At 42.2% G+C, this 19,518-nt stretch overlaps 1 protein-coding gene across 2 annotated transcripts in view; it reads right to left on the reverse strand.

Annotated features, from left to right (window-relative positions):
- The window catches only part of SATB2 (SATB homeobox 2), a 131,216-nt gene that overhangs the window by 41,086 nt on the left and 70,612 nt on the right, over positions 1-19,518 (reverse strand). For both annotated transcript variants that reach the window (XM_050340131.1, XM_050340130.1), the window contains 2 exons: positions 12,049-12,521; positions 251-463 (listed from right to left, as the gene is read on the reverse strand). In XM_050340131.1, the coding sequence (XP_050196088.1) occupies positions 251-463; positions 12,049-12,521 (686 nt within the window). The remainder of the gene's footprint in view (positions 1-250; positions 464-12,048; positions 12,522-19,518) is intronic.

Raw genomic sequence — 19,518 nt, forward strand, 5'->3', positions numbered from 1 at the left:
GCTCATACGTACTCTTTCAGGAACTAATGTTACACACTCTTTTGCATTTTTGGCATTGATTAAAGCTTGAATGATCATCACAGTCTCTTGCTGCAATCCACTAAATGTCTTAACAGCCACTCCAAAACCTTACAAAAATTTTCCACAACTCATCTGGGCAAGGGGAATGACAGACAGGGGAAGGGTGGAGAGAAACTCCTTCCCTGGAGTAATCCACACAACAAACAGGTAACAAGGGACTGTATCTTACCTGGGGGGTTCTGGAGGAGCTTGGGCTGCTGGCAGCTGAAGACACCATGCTCACGTTTGGGTTCATACTTCTCTCTCTCTCATCCTGGTAGATACGATCCCGCTCTGAGTCAGGCAAGTTGAGGAAATTCTGCATTGCCCTCAAGTTTACGAGAAGGGACTGGGAAGCTGTCCTAGGGTCTTCTTCTTTACGCAGGATCTCTGACAACAAGCCCTGTTTAAAAAAAAGAAGAAAAAAAAAAAAAAGCCAGTCATGTGTTGGTGGGTTTCTTTGGTTTTTTAAAAATTTGTTTAGTGTAACCAGCTGGGTTGCAATACTGAGAACCTGCATCAGAATCTCATGGGCTCTCCCTGAGGGGATATTTTGTAGGAAAATGTTTGTCTTCTGGGGGCTGAGGTTTATTTTGGGACTGTCCTATTCTGGCACTGTAATAAGCTTCTGAGTATGGAGATGCTGGATAGGAAGGTAGGTGCATTGGGTAGAAGAAATTGCAGTTATCACCAGGTGCTTGCTGCAAATATTTTAGGAACTGTTAGATATCTTTCTCTCTTTTTACTTGAAGCTGGGAACACTTGGCAATCCTGTTCATCTTTGACAAATCTGCCAAGGTTGGTAAATTTAGTTTCGACATTTAAACAGTAGAGGAGGTTTATAAAGAAAAAGGTTTAGCTGGGTTTTGATGTTACAGTCCGTTCATTTCTGTTTGGACAGTCATTTCTGAAAGAAGAAAAATGGAGCAATAATAAAACCTTGGAATCTAACTTCAGGGATTTAACCCATTATTTCATTTCTCATTTAAAAATACCACAGGCTCCACATTGCAATCATGAATGAACATATTAATCTAGTTTTTACAAAAGCCATTACAGAACATTTCCAAAAATAAGGAGAGAGGAAAAAAAAAAAGCAAAAAAGAGTTGGAAAGATGAAAATATCATTAAATGAGGCTTGAATATAATGATGGGATTAAATTTATACATAGCTGTATGCACTCAACAGTTCCACAGATTATCTAGAAGCTAAAGGCACGGCACACAAGTCTGGATAAGGGCCTACAGAAACTAGGGGGGTCACAGTGTTTGCCACCAGCTTCCCCCAGGCACCCCCTCATGTCCGACACTTAAAAGGCTATTCTGTCAATATGTTTCCATGAGCAATCCAACACCCTTCCCGCTTCCCTCCTGTCACAACCCAGAGCCTGTCTGCACCACTGCTCCCGGGAACGCCGGCCACCGAAGCCCTGTGAGATGCCAGTGGGAGCTTGGAGGGCTCACCTTGACCTGCTGCTGGGAGATGAGCAGCGTTCAGCAGCCACATGCACAGGGACCCCGCAGTGCCCTGGACACGGCTTCGCTGTCGCTGTCGACGCGAGCATTTTGCAGTTACTTTACAGCCTCAACCAAGGCAAGCTGCCCCGCAAGTAAAGTCAAGGCTTACTCCTTTCTTGTAAGAAATATGTTACTAGAAAACAACCACACACTCAGAGCCCTGCAATATTAGTTTATTGTCTTCCATGTCAGAGTCTCCTCCAAAAACCCTTACTGAAACAATTCTACTGCAGCTAGCCCATTAACCAAATGCCAACATGTTTAGTATGTATTGATCTTATTTACCTGAAAAAACCATCTGACCAGCAAGTGATATATCTGTATCTGCATTTATCTGTTTTCTGCTATTAAACACCTACACTAAAATACATACATGAATGCTCTACTTCAGCAGTGTTTACACCAGCAATGCTCAAAACAAGCTCCACACACAACCTGGAGGTAGGCTGCACACAGCTCCAACTTTTCAGCTCCTCATCTACATAATCAAGCTAACATACTCCCAATTACATTCTTCTGCAATTATCAGAGTGGGCACCAGAAGGACTGGAGCTGGGAATGGAACCATGGTGAGCTCCACTCAGAAATGGGATGAGAGAGAGAAGCTGGCTGTTGAAAATGGTCTGCACTGGGAAAAAATCTGAAGAAATTGCAGTGCTGGGCTGCTCTCTGGTATTCTGTGTGACCTCAACACAACTGCATGTTCATCCTTGGCTTCTTCCTCAGCGTTTACCAGCCGTCAGAAAAGCTAAGGACATTTTGAAAACCCTTCCAGCTTTTGATAGGCTTACAGGCTGGGGGAGATTAACCAAAATAAGGACATAGAGGGCATTGAAGCCATGACCTGCAAGATCAATACACTAAGTCCCTATGAAAGTTTTCCCTTAAACACATTAAAAACTTCTCCAAATGAAGTAAATAAATGAAACATTGGTCCAACCAGTTCTCTAAATTCCTAATTGTCTGTCTTTTAAAGGATATATAACTCCTTTTTTTTTTCTCCTAGAGAAAAGCTCAACTTCAAAAAATCATGAGTTTATGTTGAAAGAAAGGATCCTGAAAGCTACTGGAGCTGATTCGAAGACAGCTTTTTCTCCCTCCCATCTTAGCCTGGCTAAATTTATGGTCCAATTTAAAAAATGGAGAGCAGAAACATATGTGAAAGCATGCCAGCAATTACTTTTCTGTGCAGTCATTGACTCTGTATGTAAATCAGAGGCTCACAGGTACAAGAGGCTTGCTCGTGGCACTAAGAAGTATCTCACTGCCTGACATACCAACTCTTGCGCTTGAAGGATCTGATGCATCACCAGAAACATCTTATCACGGGGTAGACTCAGTGCCTGTGCCTCTTGCTTCTACGAGGGTCTCATCTTGATCTGTAGGCACCTGCTCCAGGGACGGGGAGTCGCTGCTCCCTCCAGCACCCTGACAGAGGCAGCCCCTCACAGGGGTGAGCCCTGCTCTCCGTGCCCTGCCCCAGGTAGGAAAACCTGCTTGCAAAGAGGGTTTTTCTGCAGCTCCTCTAAGTGCTTTGGCAGCTTAGGAACCATGCAAACAGCAGGAGTGCTAATAAGAAAACTGATTCACAAGGGAAAAATCTGATGTCCTCCTGCAACTGGAGGTAAACAACGTGAGTAAACAGAAGCAGCTAGATAGCTGAGTGATAGGGTAGGACGATAAAATAAAGTATCTTGAGAGCAATAACGTTTACAATAATATAATTCTGAGCTACTGAAGTATATGCAAACTAACCAGTGAGCAACATTATAAAAAATAAAGTGATATTAAATAATCTGTTCAGCCTTTTTGTCACCTGCAACAAATTAGGCTTTCAATATGCAAAACATCTTCCTTCCAGAAAAACAAATGATCATGATTTCATTTAATTGTAATTTAATGAGGCATAATGTATTTTTTAAAGTGATATACTCCAGGTGTGTGGTGAGGAAACTGGCCCAGCCAGACAAACCCTACTGTTTCTATTTTTGAGAAAACCCTAAAGCCAGCCAGAGACTGTTTTCATTTCTGCAAATTATGTTTCTGCTGGAGGGGGTGAGGGAGGGAAACCCACAGCATTCATACATTTGTTATAAAATTCCATTGGCTAAATTAGCTCATTCTGACTTACTTACATCTTGCATATTAAAAAATAAAAATAAAAAATTGGCAGTTTGCAGAGCAACCAACTCTGCAAACCTAAAAGAAGATCTTCAGGGACTAGAAAGTCTCAATATGATTTTAAATAGCCAAACAGATCTTCTACACCGAACACAGCTCCCAGGATACATTTTAGGACATGTAGCTTGATAATATCTTTGCTTTTCCACTCCTCTGAATCATTTTTAAACAGGCTGCTGAAGAGGCAACTGATGAAGCTTAATGTTCACACAGGCTGTGCTTGCAAACGAGGTGTGTGCTCACCCTGAGACAAGGGCTCTGCACAGTCTGGTTTACCCTTGGAACTTGTACCATTTTTAAAATTACACACTGGATCCATAATTGACTTTAAGAAAATAATACCTGTGGTGGAGAAAGAAGCACATGTCCAACCAAAATAAAAAAGTTACTGAATCTATTTAAGGTAAGAGTAATTTTGACAGTGTTTTTTCAAACTAGCTGAAATGCAGTCCCTGCAAGCCAGCAAAGTCACAGTCGTGGGGGTTTGCTTTGCACTAATTCTATGAAACCCCACTTGTGAACTTCTTTTATTTTTATTAACTATGGGATTTCCAGGACAAACAACCCATATGTCATTATTTAAAAAAAAATTTTTAAGCAAATTCTGAAAGATGATGCAGTACAACATAGAGAGAATGTTATTCAAACTGACTCCGACATCCAGCGGACCAACTGACCAGGCCTCGAGGCAAACAAAGGCTTGACCAAAGCCCACAGAAGGTGAGCAAAGCCTTTCTGCACTTCTCCCAGAGCATTCCTGCTCAGGCCTGGAAAGGTGTAAACGAGATCTCAGTGGGACAGCAGACTGCACTACCAGAGACTGAACACAGGACAATTTTGCAACCAGAACTTTTGAAAAGCAATCTGGATGGAGGAGAGGAAGTGATGCTGGAGTGCAGCCCAGACACCAGTGTCATGGGCACTGAGGAGGATGAGAGACATCAGGCAGCAGGAGACTCCCAAGCACTGGCCAGGACCTCACACACATCAGGTCTGATGACTTGGACAGGAGATGTGCTCCCTCTTGTACAGACCCAAGCCATTTGACTACAAAAGTGGGCACTGGGGTTAAAGAGGCTCAGAACAGACTACGGACAACCAAAGCACTGTCCAAGGCAAAAACTTAAATAAACCCAACTAATGTGCTAAACCTCAGTTTTTATGTTCTGTATAAGGAGATTATATATATGAAGGACTAAAAAAGCATAAACACTTTTTTCAGACTTTTGGTTTATTTGTGCCTCTCCATACTTCAGCTATGGCCAAAAGCAACAGAGAAAATGCTGAAATGCTAGAAAAATATTGTTTTTGTAGTATTTTGCTTCCAATACTTACTATACTTGTAACTGACAGTCTCAATAGAAAAGTTATTCTGCTTTCCATCAGGGATAGATGCTACTCTGAGCAGGATCAGAAAATGTAGAGATTTATTCAAATTCAACATCTGGATCTTAAAGGTCAGTAATGTCAAACTGTCCCCCCTCAGCACACAAGGCCTATTTCCAGCATGGAAGGCAACACTCAGGGAACCCTTTGGTGGCTGCTCATTGCTACTGAACTACACTGTACCTTCAGCATACAACAAACTTGATTTGCCCAGCTAAAACAACCACTTGTATTTACAGTTGTCTGCTATCTGCAACTGGAAGCTGGAGGCAGCAGGTCAGCCCAGGAAGCTCTGCAGCAGAAATACCAACTTCTCATAACCCTTCCAGGAATAAAGCACCTGCTGTGTTTTTCCCACGTGAAGACAGGCTTTTACCATGACATCGCTTGGCTGCTCTGCATTTACTCCAGGTCCCACCTTCAATAGTGTCTTCTGGGCTGAACAAGATACATTTAACAACCCTGAAAATACTTATCTTTGCCTCTAAGTATACAGCACTCAACAAGAAGCTCTATATGAAGTTCTTCAGTAGGCTTCTTAGGACTCAAGCTCATTTTCAAATGCTCACTGCGTTGTTTCCATTCCCTTGCATCTCTTCCTAATTCCAACTAGGATATGAAGCAGAAGTGCTGGAAGTCTCTCAGAAATGCTTATCTTGGCAGTGTGTCCAGTCCAATTTTGCTGAGCAAAATTGCTTTAGATAATCAGTGGAAATTTTCGAGTGGTTAGCCAAACCAAGCACCTTCACATCCATTCTGTCACATTTTCCATCAGGCAAAACTGTGTTTATACCCTGTTCCCTGACCAACTCTTCTGTTTCAATGGGCAACATGTTCAGTGCCACATTTGTGTCAGTTCATATGAACTTCAGAAGCTAAAGGACTCTGACTGACTGCATGAATGTGAGACCAGCAGTCTCCCAGTACCCTTCAGTGTAGCTGAACATATCACATTAGTCCTTCATTTAGAAGAAATCTCCTGATCTCTAGATTCACTGCCTACAGCCAGAGTATGAGCCTTGTTCTTAAACTCATTTAACTAATGCTAAAATACATACATCTCAGGAGAGAGCTGCTTAGGCACAAAGCATTTAGAGCCTGATTTGAATAAAACTTATACGGGGTGCAACAATGACAATTTGATTTTTATTATTAAAAATGAAGTGTTTAAATCCTCAAAGAAAACGCCTTTATTGCATTAGTTTAATAAAGCCTCTTTTTTATTATGGTATCTCTTTTTATGAGGGAAGACAGGATGTGCATGTGGAGCTGAATGTGTACGCACCGCAAAGAGGAGGCAGAGAAAGACCGAGCAACTGCAGCCACAGAGTGCCACCGTTTATATGAGACACATGTCAGACCTTTATACTGAAATATGCTGGAAAATGAGCAAAGACTCACAGCTCGTGCACACTGTGTAAATCCGTGCCTTTGCTTCCAAGGATCAGGACTCCTGTGCATCAGCTGAGCAGCCGCCTCCCTCAAGCACACGTTCTGAAAGCCTGACTCACATGCTACTTAAGATCTTTTCATTCAGCCTATTGAATACAATTAAGTTAATTGAAACTGAAATTTTGGGCAGTGCAAAACCCACTGTTGGAACAAACATCCCATGTACCAAAAATCTGCAATTTATTAAATGAAGCACTTCCCTTACAGACTGCCTTCTTTCCTGTGAGTACAACAGAACGCTGCTTGTGCCACATTACACCCAAGAATAAAACAAGCAGGCAGCATGAAAGGGTTTCATGCAATAAGAGAGAGTTCTCTACAACAGTATAAACCAACAAAAAATTCCCCCCCAAAACCAGAAGCCTTGCTAATTGAAAGTCTGTGCACAATGGGGCAGACAACATAGCGATGAATGCAGCATGACTGTCTCACTAGATACCAGACAGAGAATGAAAGCTGCTTGTGGTCCTCTCATGTGAGTTAAAGAGAAAATTATTTGCAAAAGGAATTCTGTCCAGGATTTGGCTCACAAGCAAATAGAGGTGGAAGAGTTAGCTATTTCAACAAACCATATTTCTGATCTTAATGCCTCTTAAAGAACTCTTTTCTGAACCCACTTCAGTTTGGGGAATTTTGCCAAAGAAAGCAGAATTAGACATAAATGAGGAGTCACCGCCCACCTCTCTCCTTGCCTGCCTCCATAACCTTTCTTTGGAGCTTCCTTACTAACCACACTCCTGCTCTGAGAGCCCTCAACCCTTCTTTAGGAGACTGGTGACACCTTTGCATGCCACAGAAGTGTTATTTCCCTCTTCCTCATTGCAGAATCCTGGACTTGCCTACAGTTGCACCGGAAGCTGGGGCCTCATCCAGCATCAACCCTATGTTTCCCTATGCCTCAACTCACTCCTGCAGCCAAGGTGCAACCAAATCCCTCGAAAAAGAAGGATCAGTTTAGTTTATTTCTTCATAAATTTCACTACATCTGAGGCTGGTGGAGTTTCCTCCTCCTTGGGCTGTTACTTCCTTTAATCCAAAAAGACACGGTTGGTACCAGCTGAGCTGGGTAAACGCTGCTCTCCCATCTGCGGGCTGGGAAGCCAATGGTTTCACACAGAGCTACTCAGGGCAGGAGGAAGGGAGCAGTGCTCTTTGGGGAGAAGGTTACAAGCAGCCTGAACATGCCCGGTGTTTTTACCCAGCTCTCCTTGTATCTGGCACCACAATGGTTTCATTTATGACGCCTCAGGTTCACGGATATTTCGAGTTTTGGAGGTTGTTCAGTGAAACAAGCACTGACCACTCGCCCAAATATTTTACTAGTTTTGGCTATTATGTCAAAACATTGGCAAAAAAAGAGGAAGATATAAACAGAAATACTCCTTCAGTCTATAGGGTTTGCAGTCCACTGGGCACTCCTGAAGAGGGAAGCAGTTCATTGATCCAGTCTGTCCGGACTCTTGCAAAGAGCCTGATAAACTGTCCTGACTGCAACTCCATGAGCCTGTAGCAAAGAGGGATGCTGAACAAGTGGGGAGAGGAGGAAGAGTATGTTAATTTTCCTTATGCAGAACAGGACATTCAAATGACCTATTTTTCAGCTTGGATTTTGAAAAGCACAGATCACTTCAGCACCTCCGGATTTGCTAAAAAACTTTTCAGAGGAGGACAAAGGTAAATCTGAGAGAGCATTTTCATGAGTTTCCTTTAAAGCAGTTCTCTTAGTCCTATTTTTTCTGTAACCACCCCTACCCACCCATTTATCAAACACTAAACACTACAACCTGCAGTAAGTAAGCTCTGGTTCCTACAACCTTTTGGTTGCAATCTGAATGCTGTATTAGGAGACATCATAGTGCAAGAGGGAGATAGTACAAGGACGCTGCCCTGAGGATGGCCAAAATCCATGAGTGTGTTCTCTTCCAGGAAGAAGGTAAAGCCTTGGTAACAGCTTTGGCCTGCCTCCCACTGCACAGTATCCTGGCTGGCCAACCCAAAGGGTGCTCATACTTTCAGAGGCCACTAGTCACCTAGATTTTATCCTGATGTAAGGATGATGCATGCTTCAGAGAGGTAGGTGTTTTTGGAGAACTCCAGCCTGCAGTGGAGCAGTACTACACTGTACTGACAGTCCCACTGAATTCACTGCACTATTTGAGACCAGTGAGGGACACCAGCCCCCTCTGTGCATTGAAACCTTCTCACCCTGTGCAGCCTGTATATTGCAGGCATTTCCTCCCCTCGAGAGCTTTTACTGCTTTTAAAAATGTGCACAGGGCAATTCCAAGTGCAAGGTGCATCTGCTCTGTCTCTGAGAGTTGTACTTTGCCTGTGGATTTCAGTATTAATCAGACTTAATTACACAAGCAAGAAACTGAGCCTCCTGCCTCAGTAATACTGCTATGTGCCTTAGCCATGGCAAGCTCTCTCCATGCCACAAGAGCAGGCAAGGCTGCTGAGAGCCTAAAGAGGGTGTTATTCCAACAGAGACCATTCTTTTCATCACTGAGTAGGTTGTAGGCAACACCATCTTAGACAAACATGGTACTGTGCACCACCATTTCAAATATTTTGAAGGTTGTGCAGGAATTTCTTACTCATTGGAAAGTCTCTTCAATAACTATATTGTCTCTGTGGGTGCACTTCTACCTGTCCCCTGTGCTGAATAAATAGGCATGTAGATTCCACAAAATTATGAAAGTGAATCTCTAAAGAGAAAATAAGAAGAGGCAGAGATTAGCCCTGGGCACTTACTAAAAATCAGGCATATACACTTAGAGAGTCCTTCATACCCGCTTTCAAATAAATAGAAAAATGTTCACTTTGGAACTTTCTGTTTAAAGAAACCCTTCTCATGGCTGCCACAGCCTGGGCCAGCTCCTAGCCAAGCACTCCATGCAGCTCTCCTGTGCACACAGCAGGTACTAAACTGCCTGATGTTCAGGCCCCATCTCAGAGTAGGACCTCAGTGGGAGCACAGAACTTGTCATAGAGCCTGAAGTGCTTTGTTTCCATATGTGCAGATCACATGGCCACAGGTACAAGCAAATATATGGTCTTCAGTTATATATTTCCATCTTGAAGAGAAAGATTTGGATGTTTCACAAACCATACAATTGGCTCTCTCCTTCTTCTGATCCTCCTCACATTCTACTTCCCACACACATGTGCATACATACAAGTGTCAGCCATTTGTTCCGATGGATTTAGCCTAGTTTGGATCAAAGCTTCCTCTACTTCATTTAACAGATTTGCTCAGATGGAAGGTCTCAGGGGAGAAATAATGTTAGTAAGAGGGGGCTTTTCAACATTAAGTATGTAGGTCATTGGACTTTAAAATAAATTAGAGAATAGTTTATCTATTAAACAAGCCTCACAGTACATATTTCATGAAGCTATACTTAATTATAGGCTAATGTGCACCACAGAGCTACCAAGAAGAGAGATTAGGCAGTGGCCCATAATGTGGTGATTAATACAATTATTAGCTGGCTGGCATACAGCATCTATTATTTGGTACCATCATGTGAAACAACAGACCTCCAGTTCCTAATGCTAGCACTTCTGTGAAATGCAACAAACCCAAACATTTCCACAGAGAAACACACATCTCCCTGTACCTCAGAGGCAGCAGAAAGGATGCAGGAAGGTGAGAGCAGACTTGAACTTCCACTTCAAGTGCCTTTACAGAGTTTGCTTCTCCATCATGGATGCACAGGAATATCCCACACCTTCTACAGTGAAGTGCAACACTGATTGTCTGAGCACCTCTTCTTCAGACCCTGAACAGTCTCTGATATGAGGGGAGCTTGTTTGGGTTGGAATTAAAAGCTGAGGACAAGGAAACGTAAGCTAGTATCAATACTCTCTTGCTACAGTGATGGTGTTAGGGACATGATGCACTCACTGTATGCAAGATCACTGGTCTTCTACGTTAAAGCCCTGTAGACTAAAGAAACACAGTTGTGAGATAAGCAAATCTTTTATGGATGCTGCAGGACTTGCCTGTTCCAGAATCGGTGTCATGAACCGTTCAGTACATTATATTACTTACGATGGAGGGTTAAGAAGCAGGTAATTTCTTTCTTGCTGGGGAATGAGCTTTTGGTTTAATAGCAGACTTGGGCATTACCAACCTGGCTCTCCCAGTCTGCGTGAAGCAGAGCTTCATGTTCAGCGACAGTGGCAAAGCCCTCACCGGCAATGTTACTGCTGACCTCTCGCTCACGTTCAGAATATGTCATTCTGTCAATACCATCTACCTTGATTATACCAGGCTTTATATACAACGGGTTATGATCCCAGAGGGATGAAAAGCTTTTCCAAATTAAAAGCAGCATTTTAAAGAGGAAATACTCATACATTCCAATGTAGTTTTCATTTGATATCCTCAAGGCTAACCCCAGAACTCAAAGTCACGTTGATTGCAAGTGAATGTTTTTTCTGACTGCAGCCATCTTATGAATTTAATGGAAGAAGGGAAGTAATAAAATGTGCTCCATACTTTAATTAGTTCCCTCATAACATGGCATTTCCAAAATGGCAGTGCCAAAGAAAATCATTAATCTAGCAGAACAGACAAAGGCGCTGTATGGGGCAAGGGACAGATCTCCAAGAGACACACACACACACTTTTTTTTTACTTGCTGGTAAATCTTACCTCAAAGAACAACTCCATCTAAACAAAAGGAATTTGTACCAATGTTAAATATCAAGCCACTTTCCATTTCTTAAGTCTTGCTACAGAGTATCACAATTGAGAGAGCATGTGTTATATGCCTTGAACAGCAGCAGGATAAATGTAAATGGTCTGTCTTTCTGAACACACATTCACCCTGGGTACTCCAGATGCCAAGCTTAAGCTCATGCTATCATGCAATCACTTCAACATCTGCATTTCACTAGGCAAGTGAGAAAACCTGTGTCAGATGTATGGAAGCAAACACAATCTGCTAAAAACAGCAGACACCTTTCCCAGCAGTCAGTCTTTAGGCCTATGCACACTTGCCTTATGCACTTGTGGGAGCAGCCTCTGGCACTAGTTGTGGCACCAGTTGTACCACAGGAAGGAGTCGAGTAAGTGACAGAAGCCCAAAGACACTTCTGACTCTCCCAGTCTCTTGTTACCTCTTCCTCACCATCAGGCTGGGGCAGATGTGGAAGTTTATAACTGCAGAGAGGAACTCAGGGAAGAACTCACATGAGCGGAATGACTGCTAGAGAACAAAGCTCAGGTAACAGCACAGGAGTGGCCAAATGCAAACAAACAGCTGTTCCAGGAAGAAACAGCCTTGTTCAATACCAACAAAGAGACTGGGGGAAAAAACGGAGAGTGGTTTGACCTGTTTCTATGGCACAACCTCTGCCTCGATCTGCAACAGCCATACAGCCCCACAAGAGCCACAATTTTGCCCCTTCAGCACTTCTTGATTAAAGAATAGAAATTGATACCTGTGTGCGGTTGAATGCTACTCTTGCAAAGACAGCTTGAGACACACTGGCTCTCTTCAGCTCATCTCTGACTTGCTGGTAAATATCTGGAGACACTTCCACCGATGAATTTGATGGCTCTGGTTTGACAGCTCTAGGGATGGGTGGATGATTCAAGAACTGCTGGTTGATAGCCTGTGGGTGCTGGTGAGCCAACAGCCGGCTGACAGCAATCTGCTGGTTTATCAGATGGGCCATTGCTATCTGCTGCCTCACCAGTTGTGGACTGAGCTGAGGAGACAGGAGCCCAGGATTTATCATTGTTTGCATCGTTGGCACCTGGTTTCGTATTGGAGTACTGTGGTGAATTTGGCCATGAGGAGACTGTTCGTTAGTTTTTCCCAAAGTTGCCAGCTGGTTGATATTTGGTAAGTGCATGGGACGTTGACCAAGAACACAATAGTCTGAAAGGTTTTCTCTTTCCACTCTTTCCACTGTTAAAAGAGAAAAATTTGCTTGCTGTCATTTCAGTTTGCACTTAGGGCAAGGATTATTGCAGGTGACTACAAAACAGCACCTGCTTTACTTTGTAAGTCTACACTTGCATAGAAGTTTCACAGAAACATAAGCAAAAGCAACATAAAGTAAAACTCACAACATTAATTAACATTCTTTTGGATTCTCAGGCTTCATCCACTACTCAGGAAACCTCCTTACAAATCAGTAGCAGGTATCTTCTCCAGCCTCATTTCCTAAAGAAACAAGCTTGGACACTTCCAGTGATACTGTCACTAACATTTGAATCTGTCACAGAAAATTGAGTAACTTTTAGAAGTGGTCAATGTTGCAGAATCACTGCCATCTAGCTAAAGGAAAGAAGCTCAAATTAGTATCCACTCACACAAACCCCACAGAAACCGGACCATTCCCTGTGCAGATCATGGAACAGCTTCTCATTATAAACTCTGCAACGATTATCCTTTCCAACAAAAACTCCACCTTGCACTGTGTGTGGATAAAGCTATCTGGTATCCTCAGTTCACCCAAGTCCACTACACTGGACTCATGCTGGTTGGGTGAAAGCATACTACAAAACCGTGCAATTCACAAGTGAGAAGTATCTAAAGCAATGGTTCCAAGAGCCAAAGCCTCATCACTGTGAGTCTATCCAGAAACCTTAAAGCACCTCTGCATGAATGCCCACTTTAGAGGAAGTGGCTTCACTGTCTTCATAAAAACTTTGTTTAGCACAACAGAGACCTGCGATCCCTAAGTGGCACCATGATACAAAAAATGAAACAGTGCACACAAAATGAATATACTTAAATTTTAATTTTATATACTGGTATGTATTGTTTCTGTTAAATGTGTTATATCTGCAGTATCACAGTATCTTTTCATGTAACTGCCAAACTAAATGCACATATTACAAACCCAAATTTCCTCTAAAAGTACTATTTGAAATATAGTACTTTTATGAAGAAATGAAGATTATAAAGTACATAAATATAACTCCTACTTAGATAATCTTAAGTAATCAGAAGTCATTTTACAGTAGGTTGCAGATTCCATGAGCCTCAGTACATGCAATTGGATAGGCACTTATATATTGAAGTGATATAAAAGTGTTCAGAGATGTATATCATACAACTAGAAAACCACTACCTCACCCCTGTATTGCTCTCAGCAAATAATAAGATAGGATTTTCTTTCATAAATGCCATAATACTATTATGACTTATGTAATTATTAACAATGGTACCAGGCTTTGAACTCTTTTAAAAAACTTAATCTATATAAAGCTTTGAAGCTTTTCACAGTTAATACTGAGAACAACAGTTTACTGATGACTTGCTCTGTTTCCTTCTAAATCGAAAGACAGCTCTTTTCACCATCCAAAGTTAATCTGAGCCTGACAGGGAATAATGCCCTGAACACACACAAACACAGTTACTATCTCTAGAACTGTCACTCTGGAATATCACAAGTACTGAATTTTACAACAAGGTGAATTATACCCAGGATTTCCTTGTAAGAAATTTTAGCTCACTCATCTCATTCTTTTAAAGGAGAACCTCATAAAATATTTAATATTCTATGAAATAATTGCTTTTTAAAAACTTTTTAAATAAACATTAATTTGTAAGAAAACGGTTAATTCAATTTTTCCACAAAAGCCAGTGCTTCAAGCTGACTAAATTTCTAAGTAAGTGCTTACTTATGTGGTGTATTTCAGCTATGAAATGCAATGCAATATGTGTGATACATAAACACTAGAGTCAGCAAATGACCATTTTGCTGTGTTACTCGCAGGCTGTCAGATACGTAATGCAGTATTTCAGTTTGCTGAAAATACTGAAAATCCCTGTTCAGAAGCTGCTGCTCACGATTTCAGTAGGCATCCCTGAAATCAGGCACAGAAAGCTCTATACCTCTAGTCTCTGGCATTAGGAACAGACATGAACTCAATGTGGAATATGAAATACAAGCAGTGCTAATGCTGACCCTGCGTCGATACAGAGATGTCATGTGTGGGCAGGGGAGTGGGGAAGAGGGGCTGCTTTGTCACAGCCCCAGACCACACGGATGACTCAGGACCCACATGGCCATACTGTTGCCTCCTCAGCCTCTCTGCAGTAAGCCTGTACCTGAGTAATTCCATTATATACACACATTTGCCAGCAAAACCAAATGTAATTATTCCAAAGGTGCCATAGCTACTTGGCAGGTATAACTACAATAAAGATGTTGCTCAGTGTACATAAAATAGTTGGAGCATCCTGCTACATCATTTACACCCCTAGAAATCTAGAGTCCTTCCACTAGGAGTTTAAGAAAAGCTGAAAGAAATTCTGAACTATTTGTAGTTTAAGAAGCACACAGAGGACAAGTTACCGAAACCAACAAATTACTACTTGTTAGAACACAAAAACAGTAACCAAGTGTTTTTGAAAACTTGCTGAGAAATAAATATAAATAACATTCACTTTCTGGGCTGAACCACATTTGCCAAGTTTCCACCCACTCCTGACTTCAGTGCCAAGTTATAAACCCCTATAAAAATAAAGTTTGAGATGAAAAGGCTGCCAGGCTGTTAATCTCTGCAGTGCTACTTGGAATTACTTAGAGACATCACCTGACTTACTTCCATAGGTGTGTTTTTCCCTTATTATCAGTTTCCTTTTTTGATCACATTAGACTATACAGCCATGCATGTACTCCCTATAAACAAACCGGATTCTAGTCACTCCAACCACTTCAATAATAAAAGGTTACCATTAGCAGTTACGCTGGATGGAAAAAATGTGCATTACTCAACTTCAAGACTCTTTCCTTCTCTAACGCATTGCCCATATCTGATTCCCTGTTGTTCTGTGGTAACCACGGATTAGTTGGGTTCTACACAGCTGAACAGGAGCAAGACTGAGACAACCTCAAGATGGAGACAGGCACTGTCCTGGGAGACAGGCCAGCTTGACAGCAATGCTTTCAGAAAAAAGGGATACAGAGGAGCAACAAAGCTGCTGTGACACCAACATTCTACCTCAGATCTTCCTGACACAGGGACTTTTCCATTTGCATCCTTCATTTTCCATGTTCACACACAATTAGAGCCTTTTCCTTCCCTTGTTTGCTATTATTTCACTCAAACTAGGAATATATTTACAGTTCTTGTAGTCCTGCATGAACTGGCTGGTACTTGAATATATTGACTGGAATATAAGGCAGTGAGGACAGACCAGCAGGACCTTAAACTGGGAAGGAAGGGGTTTCATGGATGTGTGCTGTCTACATTCAAGTACTGCTGATAAACTACTTCTGCTAGCGAAGCCTGTGCTAGTTAAACAAAAGCTGGTTCAGGAGGCTGTTACCTACCTCCATCTGTGGTGTGACCACAGCAAAAGACATTGCAGTGTTTTCCTTTTCTCATCACATTGCATGCTTGGTATATAGTTCTGCAGTACTTTGCTTGAACAAAGTACAACAGTACTGTCATATTGCAGAGCCACCCACCCTTCTGAAGCAAATCACTAGGTAGGCAGAGACCTGTTTGGACAACAGGTACTGTGCTAAGCTCAGCAATCAGCTCCCAGAGCTGACAGCATATGCCCTTCATTTTTCTATACCTTCCCACAACGTCACTACCTCTACAAGACAGTCAGAAACCAACATAATCCCCACAATGGGAGCAGCAAATTGTTGTATTTCAATGTTCCGTTCTGGTCCTGTAATGATTACCATGTGCGTCAATGTATTTCTATTCCATACTGAGTTAAAACTTCCTGGATACAGCACAAAAGGAATTCAGTGCACCCTTCCCCTGTGTGATGCTCTTAACCTCTACCCCAATCTTCCTTGCACAGTCAAGCAGCTGACGCAGTCCACAGCACAATAGCTTGGGGTGGTCTGCATGCAACTTTCCATTTAAAATAAAACCAGCTCAAAAGATTTAAAATAAGATTTATTTCTCCACCTTCCCTTCCCCTCACACTTTATTTGCACTGAGTTGTTAATAGGAACATTCTGACAAACATCCCGTAAGGCATTTAGGGCTTAAGAGTGGCACTGACTTGACTGACAGCACTGGAAACCAAATTCCTGTGCACAATAAGGGATGCAGCGGGGAGAGCAAGAGCGTAACGTGTCTCCCAGCACTGCACTGCAGCCGGGACACAGAGCACCCGCCAGCGTCCATGACCCAGCGCGTCCGGAACTTTTCAGTCCCACAGGCATACAGGCACTTTGCCCCAGAGTAGGAAGAAGCTGGTAAAGAAACGTTTTGTAATAAGTTACTAGCCAGCAGAATTGCCATGCCTCAATTGTGACAAGATGTCACCACCCAGGGCTGTTCTCCAGTGCTTCAGAGTTTGCTTCTTTGTTTTATTTATTATTTAAAACCTGGTGATCATAAAAGCCATTGCTAGCGGTGGTCATGGCTGAGCTGGGAGAGCTCTGTGAACTCTGGTATACCCTGCACTAAGCTTGAGACAGAAAGGTTCTCACAATTTCTCCTGGCTTAGCACCATCCTGCTCACTGGAGCAAGACCCGGACTTTGGAGCCCTGCTTGGGGGGTGAAGTGTTCTCCAGCACAGTACCACCCTCTGCCTCGGAGAGACAGGGCTGTGCACTGTACCCAGAGGGTGCCCTCCTGCTTATGCTACATAATAATGAACTACCACTTTGTAAATAACAGAAACACTCCAGAGCACAGGAGGTGCTTTTAAAGTGGTAATTCTGTATCTTTTCATCTATAATTAGGATAATTACTTATTTCTTTTAATCACAGCTCACTTAACCACTTCAGTGCAAAGGGCTGGTCTGAGGAGTCTCATTTTCATTCAACATCTAATCTTCATATTTACCCGGAGTCATTCACTGACTTCACTGCCTGATCTCTGTCTGGGCCACTTGCTCCTGCAGTCAGAACTGGAGAAAAAGCAGTTTGATGGGAGAGGCAGACTTGACAAGAAGTTGCAACTTTTAAAACCTTTCCCTTCCTCTACTCCTGCAGGATAGCACATAACCTCAAAATAGCTATAGAGCACATACAGAAATTGTTTGGCCGCTGGCTGTGGGTAGCAAAGGCCTTTATCCAAGCCTAATGGAAAACAGACAGAAAAGGCCATTGTCTGTTCTTTGTTCTGTTGCAAATTGTTCAGTTCCCACCAAAGCACAAATCACTGTTTTTTTACTTAGAACTATCATTAAAAGTGGGCCTTTAACCAGCACCAATCTCAGGTCAACGGAGTAGAGCGCACTAACATTGCTGACTCTCTCTTTGCAGCTGACCTTCTCATTCCTTTATCCTCAAGACTAGATCCAAGTCACCCTTTGGGACACAAAGATGCTAACATGTCTTCTGTCACTTATGCTTAAACATAGTAAGTCATATTCTTCCCATGGGCTGTCCCTGGACTGCACTGCTTCCAAAGATGCTTGTCAGAATACAAGCATCATCATCTTATTTTTAGATTTATTTTGAGGTTACTGTGCAGGCTCAAGACGGCACACAGAAGTACAAACTTCTTCATAATTCTTCATACTCAAGTTAACATTGTTTGTCAACAGGACACGCCGGATCCATCTAGCAGAGAAAAGCATTACACTGAAGGTGCTTTAGTAACCACCTAGTCTAATGCAAGAATATTGGTGAAATGGAAAATGAGAAGCAGGGAAAACATTACTTAGAGATGTCTGACAGAAACATAGGGAGTATTGGTTTAGATGGATTGAAGTTCTCATCTGATATAAAAATATCTCTTTTCCTGTTAATTACTGTGACAGAAGTACTGACCTTTTTTGGGCACCTCAAAAGGAAGGTGCAAACCTTTTAGAATACCCAGTCATTTGTGCAATCCCTCTGGGAAATACATACATGTGTCTTCCTGACTCATAATATCAGAGATGGTGAAAGGAAGGAGACAGAACACAAACATCATTAAGGCAGAGATATAAACTCTTCAGATACTTCTAGTGAGGAGAAGGCAATTCTCCTCACTATTATATACTCTATGAAATCCATGGGATGATAGATGTCCACCACACTGCAGCTCTCCCACAATGGAAAACACATCTACCTCAACTTCAAGTTATCTTCCTGTTTCAAACTAATCTCCACTCAAGCTAACTTTGTAAAGATTTCTTTCCCTTTGAGCTAACATGTCACTGTTTGGAAGCACACAAATAATTTTTTTTTTTTAATACGAAAGAAAATGAATTTTGTGATTCTGCAGACTAAAACCAAAACATGTTTGGTTTTTGGAAAATGAAGATGACCATTATTAATTAAGTTGTGGGCAGAAGTCCCAGACTCTGCACACCACTGGTCCTCACTGAGAAAATCACTGTACTGGCAACAGGAGACATTTTTAAAACATAAAGTTGAGTGACATTTTTTGAGCAGGTCTGGTTAGCATGGCAGGGACAAGACATAGGACAAGTGGCTCAGGCAGTTTCTCCACAGAAGGGTTTCTAACCTTTATTGTCTCATCTATGTTCCCTAAAGCAGCACTGGCTGTGGCTGAGAAGGCATTCAGCTCACTGCACAACTGCACATATCCCTCTGCCCCGGCACAGACACTGTTAACAGTCAGAGCCACTGCTCCAAAACAGCCAGAAGCCATGAAAGACATTCTGTAAAGTTGAAATTCATAAATGCATTTAGTTTAGATAAAAGTTAAGTAAAAAAAATAAACCCAAAGGGTGTGTTTTAATTCTCTTTACAGAGAGGAATAGCCAAGAGGGCCACAACTCATACACCTCTGGAATGCATGGCAGCGGGTAAATTGTTTCTTAACAATGCACATGCACAAATCCCCCAAACTGGCACTTAACATCAGGGACACTGCTGAAATCCAAAACGCTAATGTGGGTGGGGAAAAGAGCAGTCAAGGGGTCTGTAATTCTTCCTGAATCTTGACACTGTTAACTTATATTTAAAGAGAGATGCCACTTTTTTCCTCATCACCAGCGCTAACCAATGAACTATT

This window comes from Myiozetetes cayanensis, unplaced genomic scaffold (genome assembly GCF_022539395.1).
Source record: "Myiozetetes cayanensis isolate MyiCay16 unplaced genomic scaffold, myiCay2020 scf9, whole genome shotgun sequence".
NCBI classification, from domain to species: domain Eukaryota; kingdom Metazoa; phylum Chordata; class Aves; order Passeriformes; family Tyrannidae; genus Myiozetetes; species Myiozetetes cayanensis.